At 38.4% G+C, this 19,682-nt stretch overlaps 1 protein-coding gene across 4 annotated transcripts in view; it reads right to left on the bottom strand.

Moving 5' to 3' along the window:
- Positions 1-6,291: 6,291 nt before the first annotated feature.
- Positions 6,292-19,682, bottom strand: part of STK33 (serine/threonine kinase 33) — a 73,119-nt gene continuing 59,728 nt past the window's right edge. For 3 of the 4 annotated variants that reach the window (XM_025197407.1, XM_014517208.2, XM_006018219.3), the window contains exons 10-14: positions 17,604-17,716; positions 17,307-17,392; positions 11,317-11,559; positions 8,698-8,781; positions 6,292-7,383 (exon numbers count right to left, since the gene is read on the bottom strand). In XM_025197407.1, coding sequence (XP_025053192.1) covers positions 7,216-7,383; positions 8,698-8,781; positions 11,317-11,559; positions 17,307-17,392; positions 17,604-17,716 — 694 coding nt within the window. In that variant the 3' untranslated portion in view covers positions 6,292-7,215. The remainder of the gene's footprint in view (positions 7,384-8,697; positions 8,782-11,316; positions 11,560-17,306; positions 17,393-17,603; positions 17,717-19,682) is intronic. The other variant, XM_014517209.2, reaches the window with a different exon arrangement.

The raw sequence follows: 19,682 nt of genomic DNA, 5'->3' as shown, positions 1-19,682 counted from the left end.
CCCCAAGTAACCCCCCTTCCAGCTCCGGAACTTTGTTGATACAGCTTTTCCTTCTAGCGAGGCCAGCAATCAGCAACTACGCAACAAGCAATCTCCCCCAGCCTAAACAACCTACTCTATGCCCTTGGTTAGATAAAATACTTTTTCAAAACATACAAAGCTGTTCCCTGGTTAAAATGCAGTGAAAGTCCAGGGGTGCTTCATCATTATTGTGTGCCTCTACACCAAGAGTCTTTCTAATCAGTCGGATGATTTCATCATCCTACAGTGCACTTTGTCCAAGGACACCGGGAAGAAAACAAATCTTGACCCTTACAGTGCCCCTTAGAACTCCTTGCTCCTTATGAAATTCTTCCAGTCACAGGTTGCCAGTGAATCAGACTAAAATCTCCCATTGATAAGTTAGGTCATCTTGACTCGTTAGCCACAATAACAATAACAAGATGAGTCAGGCAGGAGTTCTGGAAACCAGGAATAAGAAATGGATTTATTCATCTCCAGTTGGCTGATTCAGATCCAGGATAGAAATGGAATTCAAACCGTCAAACGTCTTTGTGAAATGAGCTTAGTGGCTCAGTATAGCTCCTAAGTATCCACATTATGGTTTGCTGGAAAATAAGCAGAAATGCCAGCAGCAGAAGAGACCACAGAAACTGAAATACCTCATCACTATTGTCAAGGCAGGTTCCACATGTCAGTTTAGGGATATAAAACAAAAGTCACATTGGAAAGCCAGCACCATAGCTACCAGTGCTGGACCCTGCTGGAAACAAAGTAAGAACATCAGGGTTCAGAGCTACCAATCGGGCACTAAAATTAACTATTAAGAAATAATAGAACCAAGTGTGGATGATAGTCCCTTTGTGTTTTTCAAAGGTGATCCTTCTGACCTCTCCTAATTTTAGAGTAGACCTTTTTCCTCCTCAGTCACCTTCAACAACAGCAACCCTGGTGCTGCTGCTTTTCTCCTTCATCTCTCAGCCTCTCATAGGACTCAGTGATGCACAACCTCTCTCAAATGTTTCCTTGTTTTAATGCTGAGAACACTGCAATAACACCCTAATGCATTCACTGGCAGATAACACCGCAATTTAGATTGTGACTACCCTGTCCATATATCTTTATGGATAATTAACAAACCACATACATAGGAAAGTGAGTTTTTTTATTGCAATCTTTCACTTTGCTCACAAACTTTGAATATGGATACAGTGCTGTTTGCACAGCCTTTTTCTTCTTTTCATGCAGAATAGAAACACTTGGATGGTAAACTATGCCACAATGTTACATTGCATAGCATTGACATGAAAGATGCAATTCACTCCTACCATACATTTTAACTAAACCTCACTTTTTTCCCTATATTCAAATGATACCAGAAAACAATATTTGTTCAAAAGAATTTTTCATCATATGTAGTGCTTTTAATAGATTTTTGTTTTGATTAAGGTAGAAAGGCAAATTAATTCTGTTGTGTGGTCTCAAAAATTGTACTTTATGTGGAAGAGTGAATGGCAATGAAAGATGTTAAACAACCAAAAGGTCTTAGCACTCAAGGAGTTACCAAAACTTTTTAGTACATATGATAAGGGGGAAAGGGGCTAGGCACCTGGAGATACAACAGATTTACTTCTTTTACTGTTACAGAGGCCCCAGTCATAATGCTAGGTATTATATAAGCACATGGAAAGACAGTGCCTACCTCAAAAATCTCAGCGTCTATAATCACACAGGAGCAGAGGGATCCTGCCAGGCAACTGCTATGTATCAATGGAAGACACCTAGTTAAATTCCTATTAAAAATGTTAACAATACACTATTCCACTGCAGAGCATTCGTTTGACGTTTTATATGCAATAGCAATAAGAATTAAACTAGTCCCAAAGGAAAGAGACGAGTATGTTTATCTATTACTTCAGGGGTCCAGTTTGAATGGAAAGAGCATGGGGAGATGATCCAAGAGAACTGGTGTCCTAAAGCTGCCAGGAAATTATTGTAAATTGGTATACAGTCAGAAAGACAGCACAGAAGGAAGCTATCAGTAGTATAGTTAGCTTAGGCTAGAGGCACATTATATTTGTAGCGCTATAAAAAGGGAGCACACAGAGTTTCATGCCATTTGTACTGCCAGATCCACCAAAACATTCCTCTTTCAAGGAGGAGCATCTCTGTACCACTGCATTTTGTAGCACTCTGTGTAACATCTGTCCACTTACAGGTAGAACTACAGGTGGTCTTTTGAACCCCAGCATCCCATAGTCTTCTGTTCTCCTTCTGCTTTCCAAAGGGGAGGAAGGGAGTGATCTCTGTCCAGCCACAGCTACAGTCTGTCCAGCCACAGCAAGCTGTCACAGAGTCTTGCTGGGACCCTGTTGCCAACACTGTGGGAGTGAGAAGCAGTACTGCTGCCCCCAGTGGCGGCAGCAACAGCAACAGCAGCAGCAGAGAGAGTTGCTACCACTGCAGGAGCAGCTGGTGCCCCCACAACTACAGTGGCATTAAAAATAGCAACAACTGCTGCTTCCCTGCTGTTTACTTGGACCAGACCCTGCCACCCTCTCCTATGCTGGGACTGGGCAGAAGCTGTCAAAAACAGGCTCCCGCCACGCACCCTAGGAGCAAGCTGTCGCAGTCTGCTACTGCTCTGGTCACCACAGCAGTTCCTGTGATAGCCTGCCCAGTAACAGAGAAGGCAGGCTGTCAGTGACTGGGCTCATCGACAGGCTCTCCTGAGGGCACGATCTACAGAGCCCCGGTTGGAAAGCATGCCTTTAAGGTAACCGTGTAGCACTCCAGCTAGTGGATGTTCCCATGGTGTTTTATTCCTGTAGTGCTGCAAATGAACGAGTCCATGGCCTTAAATGCATTTTTACTACCACCATATGCCAATATCATTACTGTCACTGGTAATATGAAAAATAGCAATGCATGGCTTCCTAGGTGTTTAAATACCATAACAATCATTGCACATACAGACCGAGGTGAATTCCTAATGCGTACAGTGAGTAAAGATGGCTTCTACCATAAGAAGTACAGTTCATTTCAGAACTGACCTGAAAGTTTTTCTGTGAATCAGATGGTCACCATAAAAATAACTCCCACGATGTTCTATGAAAAAAGCACAACAATGTTCTTCTTATGGCCCAATCATTCTGACGCAGCTCCCATCAAAGCCAGTAAAAGCCAGGTGTGTATCCCCTCCATGATCAGACTCTTTAAACTTCAAGTGACAGATTCTCTGTGGGTGTAAAGTGTCACAGCTCCACTGAAGTCAATGGTATGAACTGTCATCATTCCACTTGATGATCTGAACATACATCTTTTTTCCTCCCCCTCAGATGAAGCTAGAACCTGTTTACTGTATAGGCAGATGCACGTATACTCACAGTGGTGAATAAAAATTTGCACGGCAGTGACTGCCAAGAGCAGAGAGTTTAGCTTGTTTTCTTCAATATAAAGTGCTGCCTACCTTATGGGGAAGAAAATTATACTATTATTTTTAACATAACAAAAACAATGTTAAATAAAGTGCTACAGTTAGAGAGTGAAGAATAAGAAGAACTTTAGTAGAAGAGGGAAAAAGTACTTGCATTCCCACCTCTGGATTATATATTTACCACCACAGCCACAAGTACTAGGGACATATTGATAGGAACAAAGCAAATCAAAGCATTACAGTAATTCTTAAAACTTAACTTACCTGTGATTGAAATAATGCCACTTCTTCCTCATAACAAATATAAGCCTAGTCTCCCAGTGCATGACACTGTACCAGTAACATACATAACAACTGAGTTTGCAGTTCAGCCCTGAAGAGGAACACATTCTTGTCTTTCTGTTCATGTTGTGAAATCCATTTATTGTAAATGACTTGTGTCACTGCTCTCTCTCAAATAAACTTTGTGGGGCATTACTTTCAAATATATCTTGCTGCTGCTCAGACAAAAAAGTGCAATATGTCTGAAAACAAGCCCAGAATTTAAAACCACACTTTTCAGAGGGGCAGAGTTACCAACCCCTGAAGTGTGAGAACATCAAAAAGCAGTTAAAAAAGCCTTTTACTAAACCAATACATAAAAGAAATATATAATAGGTAGAAATACATGTATTTAGTAAGAAAAATTCTTGTTTCTTTGGGTGTCCTAGAATCAATCAAAGCTTTGACCCTATCATATGCCTCACCAATTTTTAGAAATTGCACAAGCACACTTTAATTATTATAGAGTGGACAGCAAAAAATACATGGACTAGTCTCTGCCTGGACTTTGTGTTAAAAATATGCCATTGTTCTGCACTTAATTATGGCTAAAACAGCTGCTAATGAGTTTCAGATTTACAGTAGGCTTGATTTCTGCACAGCAAACTACTTACTCAGTTCTAATATGCTGACGGTTTTACATAGAGAAAGGATCCTCTTTGGTATGAAGCATTCTTAAAGGGTGAGTGTACTTTTTAACATTTCATATGGAACCTGAGAAATAAATGCGTGCATCTTTAAAAGATCAGATGACTGTTGAGCACTTATATCTGAAGCACATATATAGACACCCAGAGGCACAGTGCCTGGCACATGGTGAGTGAGGAAAAAATTTAAGAGTATGAGAAAGGGTGGTGAAAAGAAGAGGCTAGTACCAGCATGGGGAAGAGCACTGAAGGAGAGAGAATATAAGACTGATGCATTTAAAAAAAGGCCAGACCTGAACTTACAAGAGGGAAAAAGGGCGGAGAGTAGAATCAGGAGCAGTAAGAAATAGCAATTGGAACAAACCACAGCATGCAAAGACAAGGCAAAGCATGCGGGAGGGGTTTCAGGTACTAACAGCATTGGTGACGTGTAGGGGGTGCACGTGCACCCCTTGAGAGAAGCACCGGTGGCACTTCTGGGTAGCCAGCAATGGCAATTGGCCACTGGGGGACCCTCCCCTCCCCGCAAGGTCAGCGATTGGCTGCTGGTGCCTCTCCCACCCCCCCTCCCCCCCCCAGTATAAGGAGGCACCAGTTGCCCATGGGTACTAATCAGCCAAAAGAAGAAAAAAAGCAAGGGTTCCAAACCAAAAAGGGTTGGAAACCACTAAACTGCACTGCTGGATAACTAAGACATTTTTCAGCTCAAGAGCCATCTGTGACAAATAAATCAATTTTACTTAATGTATGGTACTGTAAAAATGATATGCTCCTTTGTTGTGAAGCAGCAAGTTCCCATGGTTCAAAATAGCAGTGTTGGCAGTGACTTTCAGCACATTGCTGGGCTTCTAAAATTCTGTTGGTATTAGAAACATGGGCACTCTCAACACTGTATCAACTCAGTGAAAGAACTTCATTTTGCAGCTATGCAACTACTGTGTTCAGGTAGGATTGCCCTGAGGTTAGCTAACGATGCAGCCACTGCTCTTGAAGAGCGAGTCCTGAAACGCCCTTCAAGTAACTGTCTTACTAAAGGAAAAAAATGAGCTGCGTGAGTTAATAGCCAACTAGAGATAGTTCTTTAAGCCACATTCTGACCTAATGTGTTGATGTCACAACAATCAGAAAGCTGGATGGACTTTGTAAAAGGCTTTGTCTGCTTCAAATAAAGACAGAGAGAGCGTTAGAGCCCGTATATGCGACAGGGCTTAGATAAGATAAGTGTGAGTACACAGGAAAATAATGGAAGGACAACTGCCTGGGTAAAGTGAAATCTGGAGAGAATTCAAGTCAGACGAGTATAGAAGGCTACACACGTTTCGTATCTCATTCAGTATAGTATAAATCAGTGTTTCATGGAACCCTGGGGTTCCGCAATAGGTCATCAGTGGTTCCACAAAGAGATCCAGGGTAATGGAGCAAGCTGGGAGGAAGTGCACCACCATTGCCAAGTCAGCTTGCCTGGCTCCACATAAGCTCACGGAATGGGGGTAGAAGTTTTGCAGCAGCAGAAGGGATATGAAAGAGTCGCATGACTTTAGGAACTTTGAAAACCACTGAGCTAAAGAACATCCTTGCACTCATTCTACGCCCCAAGGTGAAAACGCCAGCCAGAAGATTAATCCTGCATATAAGGTACTTAACCATGCAAGGATCTATAGGGTTCAAAAGATATCAACAGAATAAAGTATCTCATGAATAAATAGATTTGGTTTATCAAAAATGTGATTTTCTTCAAATACTCAGATACCTGCTTTGAAATTGGTTGGCCATATTATAAGGGCTTATTTGAGACCCAACCAGAATTAGGTGACTGTGTGTGAAATCTAGGTTCTAAAGTGCAAAAGAAACTATATTTTGGGGGGAGTACAAGTGAAAGGACTGAACTATTTGTTCTCCCATTAGACTTAATGTTCTTACCATTCTTACTTGAATAATATGTAATACAAAGTGCATCTGTATCAAAACAACTGTTTAACTTGTATGCTCTGCTCACACAATGGAACAAAGCTGTTATCTGCAAATAAGACTTGCCTTTAGTGATACAGGCACTGCCTTTTGAACCTCAGATCATATTCACATTTTACATAACACAACACCCCTGGGTTTAACAGCCTTTTGAAAATGAAGATTAACTAACATGTTAAGGCTATTATTCTAACACCTATTTTTATTTAAAATATTTCATTAACACACCAAAATTTTAGCAGCAAGAAACGCAGTAATTTCATTATACTTAAAAATACATCTTCCATTTGTCAAGTTTAAAATAAGTTCTGTAAGCAATCTACAGCGACCTAAAATAGCAGTAACAAATTCTGGAGACATAAGTACTTGTGCCTAGAGCAAGTTTATAAAGCAATTTCCTAGAAAATTCTTACAGTGCAAAGTGCACATAGTTATCAGGAATTCCCATTATAGATTCTGGCCTCATTATCCCCCACTAAATGTTTGTGACAAAACTAAAGCACCTAAGTAACATAGCAAGTGGATTTCTATAAGGGAGCTGCTCACCTGGATGGTGCTTGCTAGCTCAGAACAAATAAATTACATATATTTTTAGACAATTCTATAACCTGTACTCTGACAACAATACTATTAGTGGATGTCCTCTTACAGGTTAGGAGTTCACACTGCTTTAGAATTTTCTTCAGTGTTAAAGGAAAGCCAGAGCTCTCTGCTGATTACAAGGTTCAGGAGGGCAAAAAGGCAAACAGTTCTGGATATACTTGTCCATTTTTATGCAGTCTCCTCATTTTGGCACAAGCAACAGTTGCCCCATTAGTATGTTGTTCAGACCTGATGGATACCCTATGATTTCTTTTTGGTTCTGAGTATGGCAGTAGTTTTTTGTACGTTCTTATTTCCCAATCCCTGGCTCGTAGACACAAAGGACTTGTCCGTCTCCCCCTTCTTCTCTTGACAATCCTGATTCCGCTTTAAATTTGACACTGGAGATACTGACCTACCTGCAGGAGTCTATAATTAAAAAAAAGAAATTTAAAAAAACTGTGTATTTTAAATACGAGGAACTGACATACTGTTAAACACAATAGCGCAATACAAATGGGTTGTGAAGTGGTTCTATGCCAGTATTATTCTACAGCAGTACAAGTTATAAAAAGTAGTTAAAGACATTAAAGTCATTCTGAAGTGCAAGAAAAGCCTCTTTATGAAAGATACAGTTTTAAACTTCTTCCATGGTTCACGTTCCATGATTCAACTTCTTAGCTTATGCTCTGTAAATTTAAAACCTCATCTTTGTGAGGCAAAAATTTCTTTGTTTAAACACCTGCTCAAGACTTAGAGCCAACTGTACTTACCTGATTATAGCCTTCACTAGCCAGGTTTCTGTATAAAGATATATCATTTTAAAGAACAAGTGTAATAAGCACCATAATTATAGTATAATTATCATAATAATTCAAATACATTCTAAAGCTCTTATCTTTATTCTTTTAAATATGAGATGGTTATTACAGCTATTTTTTTTTAGTCTGCTTTGTGAGTAAAACTCGATCAACACCCAAGGCTACCAACATTCTTTGTTGGACAAAGTTTCAGGCTTTGTCTTAAAGGTGTCTCATCTTATTAGGATTGAGGACTTTAGAAAATGATACTACACAAAGACAAAATTAATATAACAGTAACCCACCACCTGAGAAATAAACTTCATGGTATTTTTACTTATTGACAAGCATTAGTTAATTATTGTACGAGCATTTCCCCTGAGCCAGATCCTCGGCTTCTGTGAATTAGCTAGTGACTTCTATGGAACATTGCCAATTGATACCCAGTAAGGATCTGGATCTCAGCTTTTTGTTTTATGGCAATGAAGTTATTTTTTTGATTTATGAAAATCTCAGCCCCAAAAGGTTCTCAAGTCCTGCTCTGCCCTTTTAATTTATCCCAAAATTGAAGGAAAAAGTCCTTAAAATAGGCTTCTAAATCTAGAATCCAAGTAAACAAAGTTCTATTTCCTTAATGGCAGCTGCTGGATCTTCAGTTTCAGTTAAAAACTTTTTTTTCCTGAGTTCATTCCCAAACCTTTTGGACAAAGGACTGCTAGCAACCTTCAAAATTTCTTGATGACTATCACAGACCCTTATCTTAACTGAAAACATTAGGAAAGGCACCTGGCAATTTTTGAGGCTCCATTTAGCCTTCCAGTCTACCAGCCTAGGATCCCCTAGCCTAAACCTATCTTAAAATAAAATGCCAGCAAGGAAAATGTGAAACTAAGCAAGATTAAAGCTAATTGGAAAACATGTTTATTTTTCAGAGGATACTTACAGCACTGGAAGGCTTGAGGATCATACTTTTCTTTTTAAATGTCCCATTTGGTAGAGCACTTGTGTGATTTTTTTTCTTATTGACCTATGGAAGAATCAAGTGGCTGAAGTAATAGGCCAAATGTACTATGAAGACTCAAGAAGGGCTTACAATGCTTGTAATCTCTGGGTATCCACAGGCACAGCTCTATTTAGATTCAGATGGACAGACTAAATATTTAAATGCCAACAGTCAGACCCACTTATGCAGATTTTTGTGCATTATCCTCTTCCTCCCTGCATTTCTGCAACCAGTAAAGTTCCCACAAAAGAACTCAGCTCTTCCAAATGTGGTAAGTACACCTTTATAATAGTGCAAAATGATACTCTTTCCTCAACTGTGGTTTTCATTCCCAAATGAACAAGCCTTGGGAATGGTTCCACTTGGTAGAAAAAGGCAGTTAGCATTTGAGGAATCCAGCTCTGGGGTCAGGTATAACCCCCTATGCAGCTGGTTTGGAAGGAAACAGTTATGTTAATGTAAAGTAGCTCTACAATCAGAGGTGGAAAAAAAATTTCCCCCACATCCATACAAAAATACTTATTCCAAGCAGTTTTTCAGGTGGTGGGAAGGGAAGGACTATGGGCTAGATCCAATAAATAACTTAAGTGCCAGGTTGACAATTTAATAAAGAACTTAAATGCCAAGTCATTTTCAAGGCACTTGATCTTTCAAGCTTGTTAGACATTCAAGTTCCCTATACACTTTATGGAAAGAGTTGTGCACTACAGAATGGGATTCAAAATATCCAGCAACTACCCTAGAACTAACCAACAGAAAACACTAAGGACAAAAGTATGCCTGGATCTCTGCCCTCTGAGGCTTAGGTACCTCCACACTTACAGGGTATTCATAGCCTGGATCCCTCTTCTGAAGATAGGCACCTGGCAACCTACAACTACACATTTCCTTTAAAACATGGAGAAAGAACAGGTGGTGTGCTGCTGCTGGCACACACAACACCCCTTTTTGCAATAGCTTCCTAAGGCAGTTCCCAAACTTTCTGAACCAATGTAAGACTGTCAGCTTTTGAAATTTCTTGTGGACCACCATATGCTCTTACCCCAAATGTTTATTTGAGGACAACATACTGGCACACAGTATCCAATGAGATCTCTGGCCCATTTCCCTGGGCTCTTGGACCATGGATCACAGTTTAGGAACCACTGGCTTGCTGCTTAGCACACTTGCATAGAGAAAAAGAAGCCCAGGTTCAGCTCCCTCCTGAGTCTGAAGGGATTCAAACCCATATCCAGGATTATTTGTGTAATAAAACCAAGACTAATCTAAAATATAGTATGAGTAGCAGGATCAAGGAGGTCTCAGGTCCATATATAACACTAGACTGCAGAGTCAGGAGCCCTATTATTCTTTCTTTCTGGCCCAGCAGATTTCAAATTCTCTTCTACATTGTGATACAACTTCAACAGTGGGTTGAAGTGTGCCTCCCACCCAGAATAGCATATAACCTGGTGGTCAGGACACTGTCTAGAGAGAGGTGGGAAATGTTGGTTTGAAGCCCTTCAGGTAGAAGAGGGATTTAAATCAGTATCCCCCATTTCCTGCACAAGTGTTCTAACCACTAGGGTGGTGGGCACCACCATCACCAACTCCAGCCACATCTTTAAAAAGTGGGTTCCTGACCAGATCAGACATGAAATAGGCACTTAGCCGCACGACCCTGTCAAGACTGGGGCAGTTCTAGGTGTTTAGGGAACTTGAATGTCAAAGACATAACACACAAGGAGTTAAGATGTCTCTAGGATTAGGTGACAGCTCTGAGGACGAGGCAGTTAAAAATCAAAATTAGTTATCTGAATTCTACCAACATTCCATTTTAAGGACCTAAGTGTTTGTTTGGATCTGGCCCTTACCTTCCAATTCAGACAAGAATATTCAGCTGCAAGGTAACAGCAGTACTGAAGCTCCATAGCAAAGGTTAATCTGTGCTAAGTGGAGCCTTTCCAAGAGCACACCCAGTCCTCTAACAGGGATGCCTTCAGCTTGTAGCACAGTAATATTCTGCATTTGGATCAATAAATCTAAGAGACAGAGAGGTCACAGCTAGTGCAAAACCCCCAGAATGTGCATTATCGTTTTCTGTCTCTCCAAGAGAGGGATTCAGCTGTGCACTATGAAAATCCAATATCGTAAGCAACAAGCCAACTGAAGAAATCAAAGCAAGGCCTATTATAAGCATTAAACTTTGGGTCTCAATATGTCATTTGTAGCTTATACATATGTTGTTTGTGAACTATTCTTTTCTATTTTATTCATTTCCTCAACACTGCATCCCAAGATTGCTACTGGCAGTATCAAGGGGAATTTCTAATGCAGGAATCGCATGTCTGTAAAAGATTCCTTTCCATATTCTCTAAATATTGCTTTCTTAATGTCCTATTCATTTTCTGTTGCGTTCCTGCATATGTACCATTGAAAGGAATGACCAGGAGCCAGAGCCACTTAGGGAATTGATAGTCTGGGTCAATGTGATTTCATTAAAAGGCAAAGTTCTTTCTTTCATGGAGGTAATTTTACAGTATACAGCTTACTCTGGATCCTGCACATATTCATTCCCACCTGTTTTGTTGGCGTGGAGGGTTTGCTGCTTCCACGCTCTGTTTCAGTTTCGGCACCAGGATCTGAAATGCCATTGCTTCTAACAGGACTCTCTCGCTCTTCGTTCATTTCAGCCTGGTGTGCTGTGGTAGGAAGATTATTCAGCTCTTCCACAGTGCAAACTTCACCAATGTCCAGGTTGTTCTTCCATTCTTTCATCAGCTCCAGGACATTACATGGCCTCTGGACAATGTGTGTGTTACCCTACAGAATAACATTTTATTAATATTTTTTTCATTTACTGGATATAGTACACTAAATAATTTGCCATTTTGCTGTAGACCTTACTGCTGAAAATGCTTTTTTTGTATTCCTATTTGACTGTACATCATAAGTGCAGTGAATAAATGTCAGATTATATTTTACAGAAATGTTAGCAGGATACTGAAGAAAGGGACTTCTTTGAACCCCAATCCTGCAGCCAGGAGTCTGGCTCCAAACTGCAGATATCCAAAATGTGCACAAGCCTTTGTGCTCCCCTTGCCTTCTAACTTCACTTACAACAACTTGAACATAGCTCTTACAGGAACTGCCCTGCTCAGAATTATCCCACTGCCCCAGATCTGTAACTATTGGTGCATATGGATGCTGTTTAGAGAATAGTCCCAGTCTGCGCAGCCTCAATGGAAATGGGGACAGGCTGGATTTCATGGGATTAGGGAAAATAATATCACAAAGGTAGCACTCCCTTTTGCTAGATGCCTTCTGCTCACAGATGATCCTAAATAATTATCCTATTTGATTTATATCTACCTATCCATATCATTTGGTAAGGCCTATCTCATTCTTTCATGTTTTCACTCTCTTTATGAACTGTGAGTCTGAAAGCTTGGAAGAAAGAACAAATATACCAGGGGTACACGAAAGTTTGTTTTGAAAAAAAGGATTCAACTCTAAAAGAGAGAGAATAATAATAAATAACACTTTGTATTTATACCATGTTTCATCAAAGGAACTCAAAGAATTTTACTAACGCACGAATATTTTACTAACACACTACTTCAGAACTCCTTATCCAAGCACTAGACTATATTACATTGATTAAGATCTTTGCTGATTCTGTTTCAGATTTCTTCTTTGTCTTCTTATGGTGAGGGTGAGTGCTAGAAAATACTTCCTTTGTGTAAAATGGGAGAGAGGGATATAGCAATCCAGATATATGCTCAAAGTGAACAAGGTACTGTACAGTCATATCTTCTATCAACATAAAACTTGATTTTAAGAAACAACTTCCAATTCTGCAGGTGCAGATTTACATTTGCAATTAACTGTGGGCAAAATTGATGGCACAGACACTAAACTAACTACCTCCTTTGCAAGAAAAATTGGGTAGTTACACGTAAGTGTATGGAATTGTGCCCACAAAATCAGAGGCTGAATTTAGGCCCTTTAAAAAGATCTAGGCCTTTAAAAGCTCCAGATAATTGTATAGCATATAAAAGAGAAGAGGGAGTTTGTAGTCTGGCAGCTTTTAAGAAAGTGGAACCATTTAAGTTAATTATCTGTGTTGGCTCATTTGAACACCTGTTGAGTTTAATTGGCTAGCATCTGGTGCCAATTGTGGGTAAAGAGAGTAGCAGATTACTAATTGACTGTCTTTACATTGTTTCATTTTCTTCTGTCTTCCATTTCATCTTTGTCTGTCCAGCTTTCCCTAGTGTGCTTCACTAAGATTCAAGACACAAGATGAAGAGATATCAATGAATAGCACAGAATTCAGTATCTTTCCCCCGATAACACAATATCATATCTCAAAATTCACAATTTCAGCTTGCTGAACACCACTTTGCTATTAATTTTAAATAGCATTTTGCAACTACAGACTTCCCAGGAGAATTAAAAGGTTTATAGGTGAGAATTTTGAAGAGGTGTCCAGACTAATAAGGTCTGAAGTATTTAGTTTAGAAGCTACAGCAGAAGATGAAAGCTAGGTTATAACAGTAAAGAAAAAAGAATAGGCTGTGGGTAACCCAGGTAAGTTGAAAAGCGTGTTGTGAAATTGTTACACCAGTGATTGATTTTGTACATCTAAGGTAATACAACAAAAAAATTTCAAAATAAAACATTGAAGAATACACTTTGTGCATAAAAAGAGAAAGAGAACTGAATACAATGTGAAAATGCAGTAGCAGAATGGGACTCTGTAAAATAGAGAGTCTGACAAAAAAAATGTGCCTAGTATGTATGTGCTCCTTCCACCCCTACAAGACTTAAAGTCCTGGGGAGTTGTTACAGGTCAGCATTTCAGTCCCACAGAAAATATTATAATAGATAGGCAATGAATCTTATGTTGCCATGCCAGAACTTACTTCATGCATAGACAAAATCCAGTCAATCACTGAGAAAGTAACCCTTGTGACTGTAAAATGAAAGGGTCCTCAAATTAGGTTGGAGAAACAGTAAGTGGAACAAGATTTCTAAGCATGCTAAAGGCAAGACCAGCTATCTACCTCTCTCCGAGCTTGCTAAGAAATACTACTTACACCACAGGGAAAGTTGACAATGGCAGATAAAAGGCACAGAAAGGTCTTTTAGAACAGAGTAACTATATAATGAGGAAAGGTGGAGTGAGTATCTTGCTTTGTATATCCTTCATATGACAACACTCATTTTAATGATTTTTCCCATTCAGAATGAATTGAAAGACAATGCTCTTGATAAGCTAGGAGGACTCTGAGTTTGTGTGTCAATTTAAGAGATGTGTCTATTTTAAAAGGCAGCAGCTTTCCTACCCACAGTAAGGACAATATAAACATAAAATAAACATGGAATAAACTCATAATAAGAGCATTAAATCAACTAGTAAGGCACAGTTTATAAAAAGAGAAGGGGAAATAACTGGAAAAGTTGCATGGAGAGAATTGTATAACTGCTTCTCCTTTGTTGAAATGTGTTAATAAAATATATTATTTGGCCTTTAGTGTGCAGTGCTGGAGTGCTGTGAAAACCAACTCTAAATGGTTCTGACCCTTGTCACTTTTTCCAAAACCATGATCCATAGAACCACAGACATCACCATCTCTGAGCTGTTTTTAAACCTCAGGACTTGTCTGTACTGTGAACAGCCGTGTAGCGTAGAGCTAGTACAGACTTTGGAAGCAGTCGAGCTGTGTCAGGACAGAATCCTACCTGAACTAGCCTGCCCTGTTTCTTGAGGTATGCCTTGGGCAGAGTAAATTAGCCCACACTGAGCGCTATGCTTCCACTATCCAATCTATCAATATACGCTTGCCTTACATCTTCCCTACTATTTGACGTTAATTTCTTGTTATGAGCCCTTTTTGCATACTAATACAAGTGTTGGTCTCTATCATCCTTTTAATATATATAGGGATATGATTTTAATCTTTTTAAAGCACCATTTGAACTACAGTTAATTTGGTTTGGTTTTGTGTTTTCCTAATCTTAAAGTCTGTTAGGAGTTTTTAGTATCTGATTTAGTTGTAGACATTTTTAGTATCTATTTTAGTTGTAGACACTATCCACTTTCTGCTTAGCTACAGAATCCTTTGTGCCATTCAAATACCAGGGGGCATTTCCTTTTTCTTGCTTTCTTTCCTTTTTAAGAGAAGGCCGATTTTGAGAAATGTGTAGGTAGAAAAAAATGAAAAATTCCATATTCTGCAAGTGTAAGTTTGTTACACAGGAAATTATTATGCCTCCCCATTCCAATCAAGAAGGTTCATGTACTAGTAAATTTTACCAAAGAGAATTATATCACAGCAGCATCAGAAAATGATAAAGCTACCATTCTGTTGATGGGTTCACCTTCCAACAGTGCTCACAGACTGTTCCAAAAAAGAAATATTAATGAGGAAGAAAGCAAAGCAAAACCCTGGTCTGCAAGGAAACAGCACCCCCTGCCAGTATCAGACCTGAGAAAATACCTCAGACATTCTCATAATTGATATAAGGAAGCAAGAAGAGCCAGTACCTCTTTTGAGCTAAAAATATATAGCAGACCATAAAATATATAATGGTAGATAGAGAGAAGATGGAATAGTATGTGAACACATGAAGATTAATCAATTAATAGAAATTGTAGGTAGTCACACTATAATTGTTGGTCACATTCAAAACAAACTATTTGTCCTAAAAAGCTGTAAAGAGGATCACATAAAAATGTACAGAATATCCTGTACCAACATCTCCTTTAAATGAAACACACAGTTGCCAAAACATTATTTTCCTTCAATAATCATAGTAAGATTCGAATATTCTATTCATACTTAGGCCTATTTTTTCAGCTGATGAAGAAGTAAAAGTTAAGAAGACTGAAAGAAGTAATTAAATGGGATAAAGCTCAGGAATAATTAAAACTAGGAACAGAACTGGTATAATTACTATTTGGTGTAAATAATTAATCAGTGATTGTTTGTATTGCCTCCAGCCAAAACTATTTGTTGTCTCAAACTGGCAACAGATAAACCTCCAAGGTAATTCCTAACTAAAACAGGGCCTGAAGTGTGTGTGTGTGTTTAGCTGTAAGTGCACTGTAATTCTAAAATGCACAATCTAACTGTTAAAAGTTTATATCTAGGTATAAATTTTGCCACATCTATCTTTGAACTGTTAATACTACTTACACAAGATGACTTGTGACTTCACATTATTTTGGTACAGGTGAGGCATATTTCGTAACAGGAGATAGTAGTGCCATTAACTCTTATGCAGGAGCTCATGTGTCACTTGGTACCAAGAGGTTAATGTTTATAACATGTACAATTCTCAACATGATAATGCACTTTCCTGTTATCCCTCTGGACATTGTAAAATCATGACGACAATGAAGGCATAAGCATGAACTAGAAACTAATGGCCTGATTTTCAAAGCAACTTGCAATAAAGTTACATGGAAGATAAAAGTATTCAGTACTTCTGAAAAACAAGTCATAGAAAGACATCTTAAGGAACACTGATAAAAAATAAAATTATCACTCAAAGTCCCTGTTCCCTCTGTCTGTACTCCCTGACAAATCATTGGTATTTCTTATTGGAAAGCCATTTAACCATCTCCCCTCTCCTTCCAACACCACTGTATATAAACAGAGTATAAAAATGAAAATAGTTGCAGGCCTCAGTTCTAAAGAGATGAACTTACATTTTGAGTGTCAAAGATATGGCTGGTAGGCCAGATTTGTCGCACAGAGCCATGTCATCTGGCCTGTGGGGCTCCCAGAGGGGCCAGGAGTTCATGGGAAGGGTAAGCAGTAGTGGGGCTCACTGCTGAATTTTAGGGTGTGCAGCTCCACTGGGAACACATGTCCGTGGGGGTGAGGGTGGGGAGAGGAGAGCAATGGCTGTAGTAACCCGTGCTACCGCTTGCACTGCCACTTGGTTGAGTCTGACACACTATTTACATTAAATGGGATAAACATTTAGCTGTCAAAAGTCCTGTCAACAGCTCCATATTAGCTGAACCCATTTTTAAACAGTCAGATAATATGGGTATTTTTTAGGGCTTAATTCAACATCTGTCCAAAGAACAGTGGCATCTGCCTAACTAGAAAGGGGAAAAAAACAGGCTGTTGGTAGAAGGAAGAGATTGCTGTTCTGTCATGAGGAAGTCACCAGTTCTCTGTGGCTCACTTTACCCACTTGTAAATTAGGTATAATAATCTTTATCAACTTCATAGAAATATTGCAAAATTTAACCAGTTAAGGCTTGATCATGTATTTCATATTTCAAAATATCTTTTGAAATCAATGGAAGGTTGGCTGGGTAAAGACAACAGTACAGGGCACTCTGTGAAACCTTAAAGGTCTGATGTCAGCCAATACAAATACACAGATCTGTATGGGCTTTGGATCAAGTTCTAGAAACAGCTTACATCTGTTTGTTCAGGGTTTCACAGAAGTGACAGCTTTCTAGGCTAAAAGATCAAGATTCAAATAATAAGTGACAGAACAGGATGGAAAATAATCTGAAAAAAAAGAAAGTCAAAACTTACTGTTATCCACTGGTTATCCAGTAATTCATGAGCCGTGATTCGATGGGCAGGATCTACTCTCAGAAGCAGTTGCAACACATGTTTAGCTATAAGAAACAACTTGATAAATCACATCTTTCAACTACGTAAGTGCTTTAATTCAGGAGAGAATAGTTTACTTATGATTCTGTGTATTTATTTCTTAACATCAATTTTTCTTTTGAGAAGCTACATTACATAATGTAAAGGAATCAAAATATCATAACTGTTTAATTTATTGCAGTGTTTTCAGAGTTTGTCAGACAGTTCCCAACTTACCAGCTTCACTAACTGTTTGCCAGATTGGATTGTTAAAATGTAGTTCTCCCTTCTTTATTAGTTCAAAGAGCTTTTCCTCTAAAGTTGCTATGAAAGGTGGCTCACCACATAATCTAAAATAAAGACAGACATGATTAATAGATTCCTACTATTTTTACTAATGAAATGAGAAGTACGGAATATGAGACTATGATGATATGCAAGGCTAAACTGATTGGAAAAGGTCCAGGAGGGATCTACACAATTGGTTCAAGGCCTGAAAAATATATCTTACAAAAAAAGATTTCAAGGAAAGAGGTTAAAAGATGGCTTTGTCACAGTCTTCATGTGCACAGGAAGACTATAACAAATACCACACAGATTTTTAACTTAGCTGACAGAGCATAACAAGATCCAATGCCTGAAACCTGAAACTAGACAAATCGAAATGAACAAAGATATAAATTTTTAACAACAAGGATAATAACTTATTGGAACAACAACAAGAAATGTTATAGATTCTTCACCAGGTTAAGCAGTTAAAGAAAGGCAGGATACTCCCCTACAATATATCCTCTAGTTCAGCCGCAAGTCATTGCACTCAGGTTAGGAATTACTGATGAAATTCTATGGGCCTGTGTTTTTGGACAGATCAAGCGCTCAGACTAGATGATCAAAATGGCTCTTTCTGGCCTTAATATGTACTGAATAAATTGCACTAGGGACTATTCAAATTGTGGGTGACAGTCCCCATACCAGCATCCGACAGTCCAAAAATGCATGTGCCAAAAAAGTTCATCTTGGGTTTATGGTGCTGGAAGTTAGAAAAAAATATTTTTTTTTACTAATAAACTAAAAAATGTTATATTAGTCATTGAGAGACAAATGTGGAACCCCTTCTTAAAAAACTACTTTTCTGAAAAGGTCTACACCATAGGAAAATTAAATAGTCATTGGCCAGAAATTAATTATTCTTTTTAAATTTGTCATTTACTATTTGTAGTTGTATCAATCCTTATTAATGGCATAATGCAGATATTACTTTATTTGGCATAACCTGAACTTCTGTGTCAATACAAATACATAAAAAAGCATACTAGAAGTGTCAGGGGGAGAAAAAAAAAAATCTTATCAGGAGATGCCTCTGAGCACTTATATTTTGAAAATACAGGTACTCGGAGTATATCTTGGTAAGAAATCTTAAAAGTTATAACTTGCTTCATAATGCAGTTAGTAAAACATTAGAATGAATGACTGAAACCAAATGTTGTGCTTCATGTCTGTCAATTCAGTATACCCTTAAAGGAAATAATACAGTATGATTTTCTGCAACCTTTATAATATTGCTTGTGTTCTGACTTGTGGAAGGAAAAAGAAGAAACACCTGAAACAAAACTAGGGGAAAACCTAAGAAAACATTGCTGGAAATATAAAATAAATGAATATGCTCTGCCTATGTTCCTGACCTTTTGTGTTTGCTTTCTAGGAACATTATCATTTACCAGCAGGAATATTCACAGACACATCAAATCTAAATGATTATAAATTCAGGGCAAGTACAGTTTGAATTTGTAAACAAGTACCAACAATGGAAAGTTGATGCTGTATTCTGCTAATCAAATCAGAGAGCTAACACTCCCTGAAATCACATGCTGATGTCATGTGACCCGTTTCCACCAAAACAAACAAATGCAGATTAAATTTTGAATATTGAGTATAACAAGCCACTCACAAACATTCTGCAGACAAAGAATAACATGGCAAATAATTTCAAGAAATTAATACATTCTCATTATAAATCGTTTTAAAATAAAAAAAGAACCTGAATTCATTAAATGAATTATTTGCTACAAATTAAGTTTTTAAACCTACTCTCAAAACACAGAAGTAGCTGCTGAAAACCTAATTGTCATCTCCTGAAGGACGTCTGTCACTTCATATCAAAGTACAGAACTATGATTTTTAATTTCTTTTAGATTTTAATTTTTAATTTTAAGGTAAAACATAAAATTAATATTTTAGCACTTTTTCCCTTCTCAAAGCTTTAATCTCCAAATCACTTCAACAAAAAACGGTTCAATATGCTTTTATCCTTCAATT

This window comes from Alligator sinensis, unplaced genomic scaffold (genome assembly GCF_000455745.1).
Source record: "Alligator sinensis unplaced genomic scaffold, ASM45574v1 scaffold502_1, whole genome shotgun sequence".
NCBI classification, from domain to species: Eukaryota; Metazoa; Chordata; order Crocodylia; family Alligatoridae; genus Alligator; species Alligator sinensis.
Note: the sequence above shows the minus strand (reverse complement) of the source record. Positions and strands in the feature narration are given on the sequence as shown.